The 19973-nt window shown below is 37.1% G+C and overlaps 1 protein-coding gene across 1 annotated transcript in view; it reads right to left on the reverse strand.

The window, feature by feature from the left end:
• Positions 1–2667: 2667 nt before the first annotated feature.
• LOC124263322 (coiled-coil domain-containing protein 181-like) overlaps positions 2668–19973 on the reverse strand; it is a 33891-nt gene continuing 16585 nt past the window's right edge. Inside the window, 6 exon segments of the mRNA XM_046697903.1 lie at positions 2668–3166; positions 4687–4838; positions 11941–12006; positions 16636–16668; positions 17883–18434; positions 18437–18702. Coding sequence (XP_046553859.1) covers positions 2995–3166; positions 4687–4838; positions 11941–12006; positions 16636–16668; positions 17883–18434; positions 18437–18702 — 1241 coding nt within the window. The 3' untranslated portion in view covers positions 2668–2994.

A 19973-nucleotide genomic window follows, 5' to 3' on the forward strand; every position in this document is an offset into this window, starting at 1 on the left:
CACTGATGTCTGGCTGGGGTTTTGGCTTATTTCATACACTGTTGTAATATGATACTGTGAATTATATTGTAGGTAGTTTAAGATTCAGAAATAATAGCTTCTCAGATTTTTTGGGGTGCCTTTGAAATCAATAATTGGGTAAGAAGAAATCACTAACCTCTTATGAAGATTTTTGTCCTTAATTTTTCAAACCTGTACGAAATACCCATCACTTCTTGTGATAAACAACAGGCCATCAAAACAAGGAACAACAATTTGATGATGTACTACATGTCCAAATACATCCAGGTTATGTATCCTCTATATTTCAAGGGCTTTCATTTCGGTAACCCACACTAAATCCTGGATTCATTCCCATGGTTCTTGATTCTTGACTTTCATCAGCCCCACTGACTGAGTTTGGTTTCACGCCGCTTTTAGCAATATTTGCAGGAGACACCTTCACACATTATACTCATGTGGGGATTCGAACCCGTGTCTTCGGCGTTCATCAGCCACACTACTCACTCTAATGGACCAATGAAAATAAGAGTTACAAATCAATGTTGGATTGATGATAACAACATGGCATCCAATCGCACTGATTTTGAAGGTTTGCAAGAAATTCAACGTCGAAAAAGACTCTATTGATGGAAAGGATGTCTTCAAAATAACAAAATGGAGTTGGCAAGTCCTCGGTTTCCCATTTTCTTTTCTTTTTTTATCATGACATTTGATTGGTTAGTGATATGTTAATGAAATCAAGGGCAGGTAATCAGAAATCACAAGACCCATGGTTATGAACGCAGTTGTTAGATGAATTACATCAAGCTTGATTGCAAAATAACGACAGGCTCATCCAAAGAAACAACCAGACTGCAATAAACACTCAACAGTACCTATATAATATCAGGTCAAGGAAACAAGAAATACATGTTACATATTCTAACATGTAGGGAACATCTCTTCGAATTACATTCTTTACAGCTCGTATGAAACAGTATTTGGAAGCAGCAGAGTAAGCAAGGCAACAGAATGAAGACTCCAGCCCAATATCTCAGTACTATCTATTACAGATTTTACAGATTGAACAGCAATAATATTTTGACAAAAGATACCACATACTGAAACTTCCATATATCATATGATTGTAAAATTTGTACCTTTGACCAGGATGACACAATCGTATATACAGTGATGTTTAGTGATGTTAACTTGTTCTGTTACAATTCACTTGCATGTTCAGTGAATCGAAGCATATCAATTCCTGAATTCAATTAAATATTCCTGATCACAAGAAACGAATATTCATGAATATTTTTTTAATTCAAAAAGGAAGGTTTTCACTTGAATTTGGGTGTTTATTTATCAAAAACGATGTATGCAAAATGGATCTTTCCAAGCCAGGCTGAATAAGAGCCAACGCTCTTATATTTAATGTGACAGTAATGTGGTCACTGGTCATTGAAGTGATAAATTGTGTCAACATTGTCAAACTATGTGAATTAATTATTTTGTTATTATTTCACAGAATATCATGAAATGGCATCATAGTGGATTAGTTGCGGCCTTAATGTTTACCAATAGTACCATTGTCAAAATAATGTGGTTGAATGAAAATTTCTTGAAAAGGATGGTTTCTTGAAAGAAATATGAATCTTTTTGATAGTCAATCCAAGAGTTATCTCCCTTCCTCTACAGACATACTTTGTACCTTTGTTAACAGATATCTAAAGAAATGTTTCATTTCATAACTGCAGAATGGGTCCACAGATCAAGCGATGAAAAACAATGCTTTACAAAATACTCTCTCCAGCAACAATAAGAAAATTCACATATCTGTCACACCTCTCACAAGAAGGCATATCGTTCAGCATCACAATATCACAGATTGGAAGTTGCTACTCTAGTCACCAGTCTACCCCAGTCCCAACACAGCAGCGACTATCTAGTAACACAGCTAGTTCACAAATAAAAATATTCTCCAATCAGAATCATAAACATACAGCAATACCATCCCATTCAGGATTTTTTACAAAACATTCCTTCTATTTTATCACCACAATATCACTGATTTCCCATCAGCTCCTTGGTTTCATGCCTCAGAACCTGACATGTGTTATCAAACCCATGAAGCTTGTGTATTGACAAGCTGAATGTTCACATTTAAATATACCATTCTCATTTTACTAGTGGGACATAAATCACCTCTGGTATTTAACATGTATTTGTCCAAACATTTGTTCAAGACTTCATATAAAATATTAAAATCTCAGGTATTTGGAAATGGTCAAGTTCAAAAACTGTATTATCAAGAGGGAGAAATAGTTTTAGTGAGGGGGTAGAAATAAAAAAAATTCATTTAGCAGGTTTATATACCTTTCCTTGTCAATAATTTAGTCTGTGCTCAAACAAGTTCAATGGCTTGCTCAGCTGAAGGAACAAGCCCTGAGGAGGGTGCTGACCTCTAGCTGATGATTAAAGTGGGTTGTGCGTGGGATATATTATATGCACACTATTCATCAAGTAACAGTGCTTCCCAGACCTTCATGATAAACTGTCAGTGTGTGTCTGAACAAAAAACAAATTCAAAGGGAGGCAACTGTGCAGGTGAGTGTTATTGTACCTGTAATTTGACAACTGCATATGCAAATTTGTTTCTTGCTCCACAATAAATTCTGAATTTGCTACAGTTGGAGAATAATTTTATTCAATAAACATGACCTTATGAAATACAAATATACAAATGACAAAATTTGACTTTTCTCCACATTAATTCCCTGAAATACTTGATCACAGATAGCTGAGTTGATTCTTAGCAAATCTTTCTTAGGAGTTGTTTCAAATTTTATAAGGTATCTCTGTATCATAACTGTTGTCAAAACAACCTCTGATCTAGCACAAAATAGCCTGAAAACAAGAGCACTTGTTCCCACACAATAAAACACCTTTAAACTATTGAGACAACCCCTATCTGTCGCTTGACTGACTTAGAAGGCACCGACTGGCAGCCCATCAGAACCTGTAGCCATAGTAGTCAACGTACTGGAACGACTGGGAGTTGCGGATGGCCCGCAGCAGGCTGGCTGACCTGCGTGAGCGTTTGGCAGAAATACGAGCTGAGCGACTCTTCTGTCTCTCCACCGCCTTCAGTTTCCTGCTCTCTATGTTCTTCTTCTTAACCCACCTACAGAACAAGAAGCACATGAGTGAGAGATGGAGAGTGACAGTCATTGAAGATGAGGTGAGGGGAAATGATGGGGTTTAACGTTGCACTTAAGAATATTTCTCTCATATGACATGAATGAGTGTAAGGTGTGTGGCTGCTTGTACTAGCCAAGACTGAAGCTGGTTTTATAGTGCCAGCTCACTGAGGTACCATACCGCAGTTGAGCATGAATACCCCACACAGACACAATATACTGACTTCGAGCTGACAAGTCCTTGTTGTACCCATTAATGCCGAGCACCAGGCAGGGACCAACAAGTACCATATTTTAACTTTTTGGGGTATGACGCGTCCAGGGATCGCGGCTGCGACCTTCCACTCTCTGGGTGGTCGCTCTAACCACTGACTGAAGAATGAGTGATGGAGACTATAAGTGATGGATACTATAAGTGACTGAGAGTGAGTGAAGGGATATTGATGGAGAATGAAGGAAAGTTATAGTGAGTGAGAGTGTAAGTGATGTCATGAATATCGCTTGTAAGCGGGGTAACATTAAAAATAATAGAAGAGCGCTCAGCCAATCAGAAAACAACATTTATGTGTGAGGTAAGAAAAAGGTCCATATAACACATGCTGGCCAATGGCTGATCGCATCATGACCCGATACAGTGTTACTGAGGTAATCAGCCTGTTCACAGGTTCATGTAAATTATTTAGAGACTGTCATCGCGATCATGATATAGACCATATTGGTAAACCAAACACACAAATTCATCATGTACACAACTGAGTAAGTAAATGGTGAGCCCAGTCAGCATTATTCCAGTTATAACCCTGCATCCAGTACATAATCAGCCTGGCAAACTAGTGGTTCACTGCTTGTCCAATGATCCAAACTTGGGTAGCTCATTATTGCCATCTGATCTTCCTCCAGGGGAATGGGGACATTTCTGGCTCAGAATCCTAGAGGGCCAACAGTGAGTGTGTGCAACATTTGTGTGAGTGAGCGAGTGAGGTTTTACGCCGCTTTTAGTAATATTCCAGCAATATCACAGCGGGGGACACCAGAAATGGGCTTCACACATTGTACCCATGTAGGGACTCAAACCTGGGTCTTCAGCATGACAAGCGAACGCTTTAACTCTACTGTCCTGGACATGAGTTAGTGATGGGTGGGGGTCATGTAATTTCCCCAAAATATCGATCTTCATGAAGCATGGATTTTCATTGGTTGAAATAATTCTTCCAGAGTATACTGTAAGAAATCATTTCAGGCCTCAACTGTTCATTTTTGAACACATTTAATACACACAAAACCCCCAAAACTGTTCATTTGAAGTCATGACTGAGATACTGAGTTTAGTTTACCAACAAAACCTATTCCAGCAATATCAGATGTGGGTTGTTGTTGCCAAACAAATGTCCTCCAAATGTTAAAGATGACACAATGATAAACTTCCTGTTAATGACACAATGATTGATAACTATTGGCTCGAAAAAGGACATGTGGCAACTATAGCATCCTGACAAAGACTTACTCTTTAAATGCTCTGTCACACTCGTCCCGCGACACAGTCTGGTAGCCATCCTTCATCTCCTGGTCCTCACGATGCTGCAGCAGCTTTTCTCGACGTATCTGAACACGCTTCTCCTTCAGCCATACTCGGAATGCTGCCTCGTTCTCTTCCTTCTGAAACAAACCGTGCCATTAGCACAAGAGCATACATCAAGTTTCATACTCCCAAGCAACTCTTGTAATATCTGGATACCTCTGAGTACACATAGAAGACAGTGTTAATGAAGTCCCATATGCAAGCTTCAATGATACAATAAAATTGGGCTTTTATTGTCTCAAACTCCTTGAGACTTTACTGATGCAAGGAATGAGTGAGTGAGTTCAGGTTTATGCAAGCAATATCACTGTGGGTGACATCAGGAATGTGCTTCACACATTATGCCCAGATGGAGATCAAACCCAGGCCTTCGGCTCGATGAGTGACTCTTTAACCACAAGACTACCCCAACTAATACAAGGAATGACTACAATGCAAAGGATCAGTCATCTGTGAACACTATTAAAAACATTTTACCAGTAGGTGTGTATAAGATAGAGCCATTAGGTTCTGTAGCTCACAAAATATTTAGAATATCACAGATGAAATACTACATTTGCACACAAAACACCAGAGGTCTAAAAAGGCTAAAACAAAAACATGAAAAAGACACTTTTTACTTATTCTTTCTTCATACTGACAGCTAATATTTTAAAAACTAAAAAAACCACCTCTGGACCTGCCCCTGGCAATGGTAGTTTTGGTACCACACACTGTCCTCATGAGGAGAAACTGAAAACAGATCTTCATTGTGATAGGCCATTGCTTAAACCAATGTAAGCCCAAAAAGAAAAGCACACATAAAATACAATGGCTGTCATAAGTCATCAATGTATCAGTGCTATAACTGCTATAACTCAAGGAGGAAAGACATGTATAATACTATGGGCATCACAAGTCATCAATGCTATAACTGCTATAACTCATGGGGAAAGACATGTATAATACTATGGGCATCACAAGTCATCAATTCTATAACTGCTATAACTCAAGGGGCATAGCCATGTATGATACTATGGGCATCACAAGTCATCAATGCTATAACTGCTAGGGGAAAGACATGTATAATACTATGGGCATCACAAGTCATCAATGGGCGATAACTCAAGGGGAAAGACATGTATAATACTATGGGCATCACAAGTCATCAATGCTATAACTGCTATAACTCAAGGGGAAAAGACATGTATAATACTATGGGCATCACAAGTCATCAATGCTATAACTGCTATAACTCAAGGGGAAAGACATGTATAATACTATGGGCATCACAAGTCATCAATGCTATAACTGCTATAACTCAAGGGGCATAGCCATGTATGATACTATGGGCATCACAAGTCATCAATGCTATAACTGCTAAAACTCAAGGAGGAAAGACATGTATCATACTATGGGCATCACAAGTCATCAATGCTATAACTGCTATAACTCAAGGAGGAAAGATATGTATAATACTATGGGCATCAAAAGTCATCAATGCTATAACTGCTATAACTCAAGGGGGAAAGACATGTATAATACTATGGGCATCACAAGTCATCAATGCTATAACTGCTATAACTCAAGGGGCATAGCCATGTATGATACTATGGGCATCACAAGTCATCAATGCTATAACTGCTATAACTCAAGGAGGAAAGACATGTATAATACTATGGGCATCACAAGTCATCAATGCTATAACTGCTATAACTCAAGGAGGAAAGATATGTATAATACTATGGGCATCACAAGTCATCAATGCTATAACTGCTATAACTCAAGGGGGAAGCCATTGTAAAATACTATGGGCATCACAAGTCATCAAGTCATAAATGCTATAACTGCCATAACTCAAGGGGGAAAGCCATGTAAAACACTATGGGCATCACACGTCATCAAGTCAAAAATGCTATAACTGCTATAACTCAAGGGGGAAAGCCATGTAAAACACTATGGGCATCACACATCATCAAGTCATAAATGCTATGACTGCTATAACTCAAGGGGGAAAGCCATGTATAATACTATGGGCATCACAAGTCATCAATGCTATAACTGCTATAACTCAAGGGGCATAGCCATGTATGATACTATGGGCATCACAAGTCATCAATGCTATAACTGCTATAACTGCGCTATACTCTCAAGGCGGAAGGCCATTTAAAACACTAAGGGGGCATCACACATCATCAAGTCATAAATGCCATAACTGCTATAACTCAAGCGGAAGGCCATTTAAAACACTATGGGCATCACACATCATCAAGTCATAAATGCTATAACTGCTATAACTCAAGGAAGGGGAAGGCCATTTAAAACACTATGGGCATCATCAAGTCATCAATGCTATAACTGCTATAACTCATGTATAAACACTATGGGCATCACACACAAGTCATCAAAATGCTATAACTGCTATAACTCAAGGGAAGCCATGTAAAATACTATGGGCATCACACAAGTCATCAAGTCATAAATGCTATAACTGCATATAACTCAAGGGGAAAGCCATGTAAAACACTATGGGCATCACACATCATCAAGTCATAAATGCTATAACTGCTATAACTCAAAGCCATGTATAATACTATGGGCATCACAAGTCATCAATTCTATAACTGCTATAACTCAAGGGGCATAGCCATGTATGATACTATGGGCATCACAAGTCATCAATGCTATAACTGCTATAACTCAAGGGGAAAGACATGTATAATACTATGGGCATCACAAGTCATCAATGCTATAACTGCTATAACTCAAGGGGAAAGACATGTATAATACTATGGGCATCACAAGTCATCAATGCTATAACTGCTATAACTCAAGGGGGAAAGACATGTATAATACTATGGGCATCACAAGTCATCAATGCTATAACTGCTATAACTCAAGGGGCATAGCCATGTATGATACTATGGGCATCACAAGTCATCAATGCTATAACTGCTATAACTCAAGGAGGAAAGACATGTATAATACTATGGGCATCACAAGTCATCAATGCTATAACTGCTATAACTCAAGGAGGAAAGATATAATACTATGGGCATCACAAGTCATCAATGCTATAACTGCTATAACTCAAGGGGGAAGCCATTGTAAAATACTATGGGCATCACAAGTCATCAAGTCATAAATGCTATAACTGCCATAACTCAAGGGGGAAAGCCATGTAAAACACTATGGGCATCACACGTCATCAAGTCAAAAATGCTATAACTGCTATAACTCAAGGGGGAAAGCCATGTAAAACACTATGGGCATCACACATCATCAAGTCATAAATGCTATGACTGCTATAACTCAAGGGGGAAAGCCATGTATAATACTATGGGCATCACAAGTCATCAATGCTATAACTGCTATAACTCAAGGGGCATAGCCATGTATGATACTATGGGCATCACAAGTCATCAATGCTATAACTGCTATAACTCAAGGGGGAAGCCATTGTAAAATACTATGGGCATCACATGTCATCAAGTCATAAATGCTATAACTGCCATAACTCAAGGGGGAAAGATATGTAAAACACTATGGGCATCACACGTCATCAAGTCAAAAATGCTATAACTGCTATAACTCAAGGGGGAAAGCCATGTAAAACACTATGGGCATCACACATCATCAAGTCATAAATGCTATAACTGCTATAACTCAAGGGGGAAAGATATGTAAAACACTATGGGCATCACACGTCATCAAGTCAAAAATGCTATAACTGCTATAACTCAAGGGGGAAAGCCATGTAAAACACTATGGGCATCACACATCATCAAGTCATAAATGCTATGACTGCTATAACTCAAGGGGGAAAGCCATGTAAAACACTATGGGCATCACACGTCATCAAGTCATAAATGCTATAACTGCTATAACTCAAGGGGGAAAGCCATGTAAAACACTATGGGCATCACACGTCATCAAGTCATCAATGCTATAACTGCTATAACTCAAGGGGGAAAGCCATGTAAAACACTATGGGCATCACACGTCATCAAGTCATAAATGCTATAACTGCTATATAACTCGAGGGGGAAAGCCATGTAAAACACTATGGGCATCACAAGTACTATGTCTGTCACAAGTCATCAAGTCATGAATGCTTTAACTGAACTGCACAGATCAGCATTTTCAAAGCTGCAATTTTTAATAAGGTTTGTAAACATCCATAATCTCCATCTTGTGTTACATTCAAATAGTATGGTTAAAGTTTTACGTTAATGTAGAAAAAAATACTATTAATGTAGGTTATATGTTTTTCTATTTAATTCTTCATAAAGTATCCTACACAGCCATAAGTTATTGCTAAAATATATTCTATATTTTTTTACTTCTAATACATAAATGAAATGAATAGTGTAAGTATTGTTTACTTTAGTGATGCCTTATAAGCTGATCTATTCAGTGTTTGTAGAATACAGATTGAGACGGAATGCATGACATGTAAATAGAATTTACTGCATTTAATATGTTATTAGTAATATTTGGCAAGTCTGACCACTTAGTTATCGACCTGCTGTATATGGGTAATAACTAATGCACTTATCTCTCCCTACATATATACATCTCCTTTCAATCACATCTTTGAGTTTGTTTGCAGTACATATCCAACACATACTGCAAAATAATTTAGTTTACATCAGTACAATGCAAGCCAACCTGTAACACTAAAAACATCATTGTTTGTCAGTGGTGTCTGAACTATTTATGATTTTGTAATAGTTTTGACATGTGCAAAAGCCTTATTCTGTCTTATATATTGCATTTCTGCTGTCTGTTCTGACACTGATTGGAAACAGAATTCAGAACATGTATTTTTAATGTTCCCAGCCTTTATTATATCTTGGACTTGGGTCGCGGTGTGTCTTTCTGAATCTTTCATTATGTTCTCAGCGCAAACTTGGCTGGGAATCTTAGGTTGGAATGGCTGGGTGGGAAAGATAGTGTAAGTCTTTAAAATATCAAACATATTTTAAATGTAGGATGAAATGCAGGGCTCGACAGAAGTGTGAGGCATGCTTGTGGAAGAAAAGCGGTAAATTATGAATGGGTTGTGTTTGGGTGAAGAATTGAGACTCTGAACATGAAGGCTTAATTCAACTTCCACTCAGTATCTACAGCGGATAGCAGAAATTCAGTATGTGAGATAAAATAACTTGATAAATCTGACATGTGTTTTAGGTAGTGGTGGTCCGATTAATTGAAATAGTCGAAGATTGATCGATCATACTTTTTTCATAATCGAACAACACAAACAATCCTGGAACACTTGTTTTCATTGACAATATTTTTCACAAGGTTGGTTTTGTCTCTTACATTTCATGAGCACTACACACTCAGTCCAAATCATGATTGATTGACGTTCCTTACATACTAGTCATCCTTTAAAGATGCACATCCTTTTGTGCAATTTGCAAAAACATCCGAAAGAACTACGTTTTTTCTTTATTTTTTTGTGCATTAACAAACATAACCAGGAAAATTTGATAAATGATGCTAATCAATTATTTTCGATGACTGATTGGTTGTAATGAACCAATGATTGATTATGATATTTTAACCAACTCCCAACACTAGTTGCAGGAAGTCTTTGATCACCATATGATTGGCATCTGCAATAGAGATGTGTCTAGGTGTTTGTTGAATATACTCCAATACCTATTGCAACATATCTCCTTGTCAGTGAAACAACGTATATACATCTACTGGCACTAGAACAAACAGATAGATATATACATCACATAGAAGCATCAGAGAGCCAACACAAACAGAAGCACAAATACACAGACAGTCAAAATGCCATGAAAATTAAAGTCACTCAAAAGCAGATGGATGAAAGACTAGAGACTGGATAGTGGAATAGGGGAACATTTACCTGAAACATTACAACTATGTATACTCCAGATTTGAAATATAACCTAACAAATAACCATGATGTACTGGTTAAAAGTTCTGATTCACAAACATCATCAACATTTTTACTCATTTTGTTTTACAAATCTGTCAATTTTCAATATAAAAACCATGCTGATTAGCAGATTCACCTGACGTGATCTCCATGTTAACTATATGCAACTTAGGTATTATGTTCACCCTTCTTTTTAAAGTTCTGGATCTGATTCTGATCTCCAAAGGAGTGGATGTTATATTGTCAACCGGAAAGGTATCTAATTAGAAGGCAAAAGTTAGTCCTAGACTATTGTTTTGTGAAGTAAACTCTGTTCAATGTTAACAATGTCAACAGTCAGGCTAGAAGAGTCATGCCACAGATTTGCTCAAGAAACACCCCAAAATGGAAAGGAAGTATAGAAAGTCAGTCAAACTGGGAGGAGGAACATGATGATGGAAACCAGGAAGAAGAACCTCTAGGAAACAACACAGGAGGCAACTCTGAGCCTACCAAGTGCTTGACATAAAAATACTGACACAATATGCACTTGGTAAAAAATAAACAAACCATTCAGGAAAACAACTATTCAGGAAAATAGGATTACATCATAATGTAGTGAATGAATCAGAAATTTAATTCTTATGCTTGGCTGACATGATGTTATATAACCGGACACAGGAGTAAGTTAATCCAAATGTTCCATTATAATATTTACTAGAGCTGGAGTGATAGATCGTATAATTGGTCAGTTGATTGTCACTTGTGTCAGTGATTACCAATGAGTCTAGGAGAGTAATCAATACTCATAGGAAATTAACAATTTAATTTAACTTCAGAAAGTATGTTTATTATTGTTACGTTTGTTAAATCAAGACATAAACAACTGACTGGTAAACCTGCCATGTAAACAACATACTCGCGTGTGTTTCTCAACAGGAAGTATCCTCGATCATCGTAATCATAGCATAATTTGGTGTCTGTTTTGTTTGCACAATGCTATGATTGTGCCCTGTTATTGCAAATAGAGTTTTGTGGTGGGATTTACGATTACAACACTTATTGATAGATTACTGAGCTCTGATTATTGATCTGCATATTATGAGAGATAACCAGCACTATCATTTACCCTCAGTATAAAACATATACACATACACTACGACTATTGAGTCTAGCAACTTCACAGTCATCAAGGTTTATAATCACACTACCATCATAACACAATAGACACAACACAGACAGGACACAAGCACATGCAGCAGCTACGCCTCTAGAGACAGCGGCAACACTCGGCAGTGTACCTGGAACAACGGTTGGAAAGATTGCAGAGCTGGCTCCTCCTGTTCCAGCTGCTTCAGCTGGTTCTTCTGATTGACAAAACAGTTCAGTGGTCAGACATTTTGTATACCTGTATATACCTGTATGCCTTTCAGCCAGAAGCAATCATGTTTGGTTATTGTGGGTTTTAGTAAAATAATCTGTCTCCCCAACCCTTGAGAATACACTAAGAGGAAGTCTACTCAAGTCTAGAATGATTTCACAAGTCATTAGTTCAGTGGTCAGACATTTTGTATACCTGTATATACCTGTATGCCTTTTAGCCAGAAGTTATCATGTTTGGTTATTTTTGTTTTTTAGTTAATCTGTCTCCACTACCCTTGAGAATACACTAAGAGGAAGTCTACTCAAGTCTAGAATGATTTCACAAGTCATTAATTCAGTGGTCAGACATTTTGTATACCTGTATATACCTGTATGCCTTTCATCCAGAAGCAATCATGTTTGGTTATTGTGGGTTTTTAGTAAAATTATCTGTCTCCCCAACCCTTGAGAATACACTAAGAGGAAGTCTACTCAAGTCTAGAATGATTTCACAAGTCATTAGTTCAGTGGTCATACATTTTGTATACCTGTATATACCTGTATGCCTTTTGCCAGAAGTTATCATGTTTGGTTATTTTTGGTTTTTAGTTAATCTGTCTCCACTACTCTTGAGAATAAACTAAGAGGAAGTCTACTCAAGTCTAGAATGATTTCATAAGACTGGATTGAGTCAGCCTGAAATCAAGGACTGTTTTGGGCACCATCTGAATGTTTTCTTGTAGACATATATTTAGATAACATAACTTTATTTCTAAGTTTCATGGTTTTAAATATCCTTCCCTTGTTTTAAACAGGTTATAGAGATATTTTTTCAAAAATGGACACAGGGCAATGTTCATTGGCTGATCAGTTTTGGATAAAGTTTTTGGGAATAGCCAGAATGCATTTTGTGATTTGGCAATTTTTCCAGCAGTTGTGTTATTTTGTTAAAAATGTATCAGTTGGTTAAAATATTGTAACATGTATATTTTGAGTAAACCTGATAAGCTACGAATATTATAAATGTAGGAATGTTTGGTATACATCACACACCTGCACCTAATCTAGATATGCATATCCAATAATTCTGCTGAAATTTCATGATTGTCATTTCCTCTGAGAGAAATCAGAGAGAAAAGCTTTCTAGTCGGTCTATGTAGTACAGACAGGAGTTTTCTGTGTATAATTTAAACATTATTGAAAACAATGTACACAAAATATTAGTTGCCTTGCCATGTATGTGAACCATTGACCAATTAATCAGTTAGACCTTTAAGTTGCTGTACACAGGACCCTGATTAGTAAAGCAAAGATCTATGTACACTAAATAAGCTTAGATCCCATATGAAGATCTATGTACACTAAGCTTAGAAAGTACACTAAATAAGCTTAGATCCCACAAGAAGATCTATGTCTAAATGTACACTAAATAAGCTTAGATCCCACAAGAAGATAGATGTACACTAAATAAGCTTAGATCCCATAAGAAGATCTATGTACACTAAATAAGCTTAGATCCCAGAAAGTCAGTACACTAAATAAGCTTAGATCCCACAAGAAGATCTATGTACACTAAATAAGCTTAGATCCCAGAAAGTCAGTACACTAAATAAGCTTAGATCCCATAAGAAGATCTATGTACACTAAATAAGCTTAGATCCCAGAAAGTCAGTACACTAAATAAGCTTAGATCCCATAAGAAGATCTATGTACACTAAATAAGCTTAGATCCCAGAAAGTCAGTACACTAAATAAGCTTAGATCCCATAAGAAGATCTATGTACACTAAATAAGCTTAGATCCCACAAGAAGATCTAAGTACACTAAATAAGCTTAGATCCCAGAAAGTCAGTACACTAAACAAGCTTAGATCCCAGAAAGTCAGTACACTAAATAAGCTTAGATCCCATAAGAAGATCTATGTACACTAAATAAGCTTAGATCCCAGAAAGTCAGTTCACTAAATAAGCTTAGATCCCATAAGAAGATCTATGTACACTAAATAAGCTTAGATCCCATATGAAGATCTATGTACACTAAATAAGCTTAGATCCCAGAAAGTCAGTACACTAAATAAGCTTAGATCCCATAAGAAGATCTAGTACACTACACTTAGATAAGAAGATCTATGTACACTAAATAAGCTTAGATCCCAGAGAAGATCTATGTACACTAAATAAGCTTAGATCCCAGAAAGTCAGTACACTAAATAAGCTTAGATCCCATAAGAAGATCTATGTACACTAAATAAGCTTAGATCCCATAAGAAGATCACACTAAATAAGCTTAGATACACCAGATCCCATAAGAAGATCTATGTACACTAAATAAGCTTAGATCCCAGAAAGTCAGTACACTAAATAAGCTTAGATCCCATAAGAAGATCTATGTACACTAAATAAGCTTAGATCCCAGAAAGTCAGTACACTAAATAAGCTTAGATCCCATAAGAAGATCTATGTAAGCACTAAATACACTAAATAGCTTAGATCCCAGAGAAGATCTATGTACACTAAATAAGCTTAGATCCCAGAAAGTCAGTACACTAAATAAGCTTAGATCCCATAAGAAGATCTATGTACACTAAATAAGCTTAATCCCATCCCAAGAAGAAGTACACTAAATAAGCTTAGATCCCAGAAATCACTAAATAAGCTTAGATCCCCAAAAGTACACTAAATAAGCTTAGATCCCAGAAAGTCAGTACACTAAATAAGCTTAGATCCCAGAAGATCAGTACACTAAATAAGATAAGCCCTAAGTCATACACTAAATAAGCTTAGATCCTATGTACACTAAATAAGCTTAGATCCCATAAGAAGATCTATGTACACTAAATAAGCTTAGATCCCAGAGAAGTCATGTACACTAACAGCTTAGATAAAGTCAAGCTTAGATCCCATAAAAGATCTATGTACACTAAACAAGCTTAGATCCCAGAAAGTCAGTACACTAAATAAGCTTAGATCCCAGAAAGTCAGTTTATCAATATCACTTAGTCCCTGAACATATATAATTTTAATAGTAACAAATAAATCCATTTAAATGAAATGGAGTTTGGAGATTCAGCCTGGGGAGATCCTGACTTGATTCATTTAGGGATTTAGCATTGCAGGTAGGGTTAGGCAGTTGGGAACATAATGTGGTTCAGGGAATGTGAGACAGACTAATGGCCAAGTGAAAATCAATCCCAGGACAATCCATGGACTATTCCATGACAATTCATGAACCCTTGACAATCAAAATACAAGAACTTTTCAAGGTTTACCATTAATAATACTTAACAATAATGAATAGAATCTCACAAAAAGACATCCATATTTAACCATGAGACAATATTTTCACATTGAAGTCATTTCAGTCTTCTTTAAGGATCAGCAATGGTAAATGGAATATTGATGGGTTAGATGACACACACCATCGCCCTACGTACCCACCACCTGGCAGAACGATAACGACCACCACCTGTTAGTGACATCATGGAGGTGATTCATTCTGATAAGAAAATACACACTGCACATCAGATATAAAAGGTGCAGAAAGATTTAAAGAAAGTAACTATCTCCCCATAAGTTTTAATTCTGTGACACAAAATTAAAACTTTGACATTCATTATTTTTCACACCATGAGCATGTAAGAGAGTATTTATATAGCAAGGCACTCCCGGCACAGTTATCATCTATACTTAGATTCTGTAACTGTACAATGATTAGATTGCTCAAAGAACCTTTGTCTCAGGATTGAGATGCCATGTTTCAAGAATCAAAGAGAAAATTACCATATGGAAACAAATATTTTAGTTTTGTTTTGGACTTAAAAAGACAAACTGATATTTATTCTTTAACATCAGAGAGAAATGAGTCCATTGCATGGCATATACTATCATCCTTACCACTAGCATATGGTACAGCAACTTAAAGTCTACAGTGTATCACCCATTAGTGAGCAGCAAACCTGTTCTTGTAATACCAACATCAAAAGAGTTAAGGGGGCATCAGGTAAATCTCTATCATTTAAACTATACAGACAACTTATATTATCTTCTATTGATATAAACTTTTAAATTTACTTGTACTTTGGGGTACCATTTTTTCACTGTTTCATCCATTTCACAATTTTCTGCAGTACCAAATTTCCATAAGATAAGATAGTTCTTAGGTTAAAGCAAAGATCTATGTACACTAAATAAGCTTAGATCCCACTATTTGAGGAAATTAAACATCTAAACTATCTAATTTGTGGAATGAAAGTTCATATCTTCAAATCCATGATGACATGTTCCACACATCCCAAAGAAATCACTCAAGCAAAACTCTGATATAACCAAATAATGATGTCAGCAGAGAGAGATGTCCAAGTAGACGTCTGCAGGTTACTGTAAGGCTAGTGTTTTGATTGTCTCCCTTGAGACAATCATCTGACAGGTTAATTTGAAGTGCTCAGGGGTGTAGACATTGGAACATATTGTCTTGGGTTTGGAAGGTTGCATGTTTAGAGTGTTGGTAATTACAGGAGACTGGATGTGCAGAGGAACATGCACCATGCATATCAACACCACCAGAGGCAGCAGGTGCATCTACGTTCACACTTAAAAATGGCAAAAGAGTTATAAATTTGTAATGAAATTTCTTACTGTCAAAAGGTCTGCTTCTCCATCCGACCAATCCTGATTCGTCACCGAAAAGCAAATAAGATTCTACATCATGTACTCAAATAATTGCCAGTCCAGCGACTGCTCAACTGAAATAATATGTTACTGTTAATGGTTATCCAAGCATCTGACTGAAAAGATCTTTTGTAGAGGATTTCCCCTCCAAATATACATGTTTTATTGAAGTATGTATTTCATGAAAATTGTTCCAAATATTTTTCAACTAAAAATTGATTTTATTTAAGTAGGTGATTGATGTCGGTATCTGTAATGACTGATCTTATCATTCTTGAACCTAAACACGGAACCATGAAATTCTGTAGATGTGAACTGTGACTTGTCAAGTTAAATAAGGATACTTTGGAAGGCAGACATCAATACAGCAAGTAGAATACTTGGTATTTGTTTTCAGTACTTGAAAAGGCAGCATCAAATTTATAACTCTTTTTGAAACAAATATAGATCAGAAAGATTAGACATGGACAATACAGAAGTGATGACAATACAATACATCAGCAATGATAGCTGTACACACACACTGTAGTGAATTCCTGGGATACAGATCCCAGGAACCAGTTTACATACTATGCAAAATGTACTATTTGTTGTTATTTTATCATTTCAATTTTCTCATTTTTAAACAGTCAAACATTTTAATGGGGATAAAAGACAGTTTGAAATCCTTGATTTTGTCACACATAATACTTTGAACTGTGAAATAATTTCTTGTGTATGGGGCCCACATTTAAAAAAAGAATCTGTCTAAATAGAGGAGGTTGTGCATGGTACATGCCTACAATGAATTTTGATCTTGTTACCCTAAAGTAAAGACAGAAACTTCAATTATATCACAATGAGTCAGCTTTAAGTGATTCAGATACTAAATATCATGTGAAACTCACAGAAATTGCATGGTGAGACCAAGAATAAAGAATTGAGATCCAAACCCTGAACCTGTCTGGCAAAGGGACATAACTCTGTATAGAATGTTGCAAAGCTACTGTCTCAGTAACTTCAGGCTTCAGCATATCATATGATCTGTGGAATAATTCACAATTTACTAGCTACAGCATTTCTGTTTCATTTCTGTCCCACAATTCAGTCATGAGTCATGAGTCACAATATTTTTGGTGAATTGCTTCCCTAAGTCATGCCAGACACAGCAGAACTAACAACAACAGTAACTATCGCAATAGCCCAATACAGACGCAAACAAAACAAAAGGTCACCTTATCAGTTTGTTCCGCTTTCTTTTTCTCCTCCTGTTCCCGCTCTCGCCTCTTTCTGATTTCTTCTCTCTTCTGCTTCAACCAGGCTTGGAATGCTTCATCACTTTCCTTCTGCTCAGACTCTTTCTCCTCCCGTCTCCGTCTATCCTGATCACGCTTGTGATCCTCCATTGCCTTTGCTCGTTGCCGTGACAACTCCTTCTGTTCTGGTGACAGAGCATAAGGTGATTCGTAGGTAAAGTTATCAACTGACCTGCTCTCATTGAAAACCTGGTTTGCTGCTGACTTTGGTCGTTGCTTGTTTTGCACTGGTCGAAGTGCTCGACGATTTGTGTGACCATTCGCTGTAGCTGGTCTTGGCTGTTTAGGAGGAGAAGGTTGTTTTGATTTTTCGTGTATGTTACAATTGTTTACATTCTTCTCATTTTTCTTTGGCCCTTCCTGCTTAGCTGGAGGCTCAGGGTCAGGGTCACAGACATACATCTGTCGTTCGGTAGGAGTTAAATCGTCAGTGTTCACTACCTCAAATTTACCCTCACGTTCTACTACTACAGTCTTTTCTTCCCGTCTGTGGATTTTGAGGTCTGATTAGAGGAGAATTTGCTGGACACAACCTCACTTTCACGAGGACTTGTTGGATTTGATTTTGCTTTTTGAGAATCTTCATCATCGCTGAAGTCTGGTGGTGGGGCGACCAGATCAACAAGAGTCTCCTTGAAGCCGACCTTGTGTGCCCTCTCTCCGGGGTCAGACTCCTGGGCCAGTTCCGCGTTCAGCTGGATCAACCGGTCCTTAACATCGTACTCAGGGGGATCCTCATCTGCAACCCAGCATCAACACATCTTTCAGTCCTGGATTCTGATCCACAACATGATCTCAACACTATGATGATCGTAGTGCAATGTTTAAGTATGGTAGGTATGATCACCTTAGCGCTACAATTACTTTGTGCAAGTGGAACTTGGTCATTAGTTTCATTGTTATGGATAGGCTGCCCTTCATATATTTTATGGATAAGGTCCCAATAAATCAATCAAAAAGCTACATTTTCTCTCGAATTTGATGAAAGCGGCAATGCATATTTATATAGTTATCATATTTTAAACAAACTGTCCAAGGCAACTGAGTTTACTGTTGAACTTTAGTACAAGTATCAAAATCAGCCATTATCCCTTACTTGATGAGTGAGTGAGTTTAGTTTTACACCACTTTTTGCAATATTTCAGCAATATCACGGCGGGCCTTACTTGATGGGAAGGTACAGAAACAGATTAGTGACCATGGTGAAACAATTGACAAGGTGAAATCAACAACTGAACTCTGTCTTCCTGGATTCTATGCACTTGAACAATTGACTAGCCTTGCATGTGTTTATGACACATATCCTGTTATTATCACTGTTTTACAGTGATTCATGCTTATTATATAGTCAAAATCATGGAATCAACTTTGCTCTTGGCAGGGGATGCTTGTGGATGTAACAGGAAAGGGTTTTGTTGCTTTTCTATCATTGACACAACAGCTTCTAAATGACATGTAAAGAAATGTCAGAAAATCTTATCCCACAATGTCTTGGTATAAATGTGACCTTCTGTAAATGTCTTGTCAATCTGGTATAGACACTGCCAACTTACCTCTTATACAGTACATCACTGACAAATCATTTATTATTGGGGGCGAGTGGCAGTGGAGTGGTGTCAGATTGCAATGTATTTAGCAGACCCCTTCATTTTATATAAGGTATATTTCATAGCCTTTCAAATACATGTAACAATTCTTTATAATCCATCTACCCCAACTTCCTGTATATATATAAATTAGTAAATTACTGTCCCTATTGCATATTTTATACATAAATCAAACTATTACTCATCCTTCACCTGACTCGTGGTTTAAGGCACAGGGCCCCGTTTCACAAAGCTGTCATAAGCCTAAGATCTCGTAACATTCTTTGTAGTATTCATACCTCCTATACTGTAACATTGACTTACAATAATCATAGCGCTATGAGAGCTTTGTGAAACGGGGCCCAGATTGGTCACATCTCCATCCTCATTAAACAGCTATGCTAACTTTGTGAGAGATGGAGCC

Source organism: Haliotis rubra, unplaced genomic scaffold (assembly GCF_003918875.1).
Source record: "Haliotis rubra isolate DU_JTF1 unplaced genomic scaffold, ASM391887v1 Scf88, whole genome shotgun sequence".
Lineage (NCBI taxonomy): Eukaryota > Metazoa > Mollusca > Gastropoda > Lepetellida > Haliotidae > Haliotis > Haliotis rubra.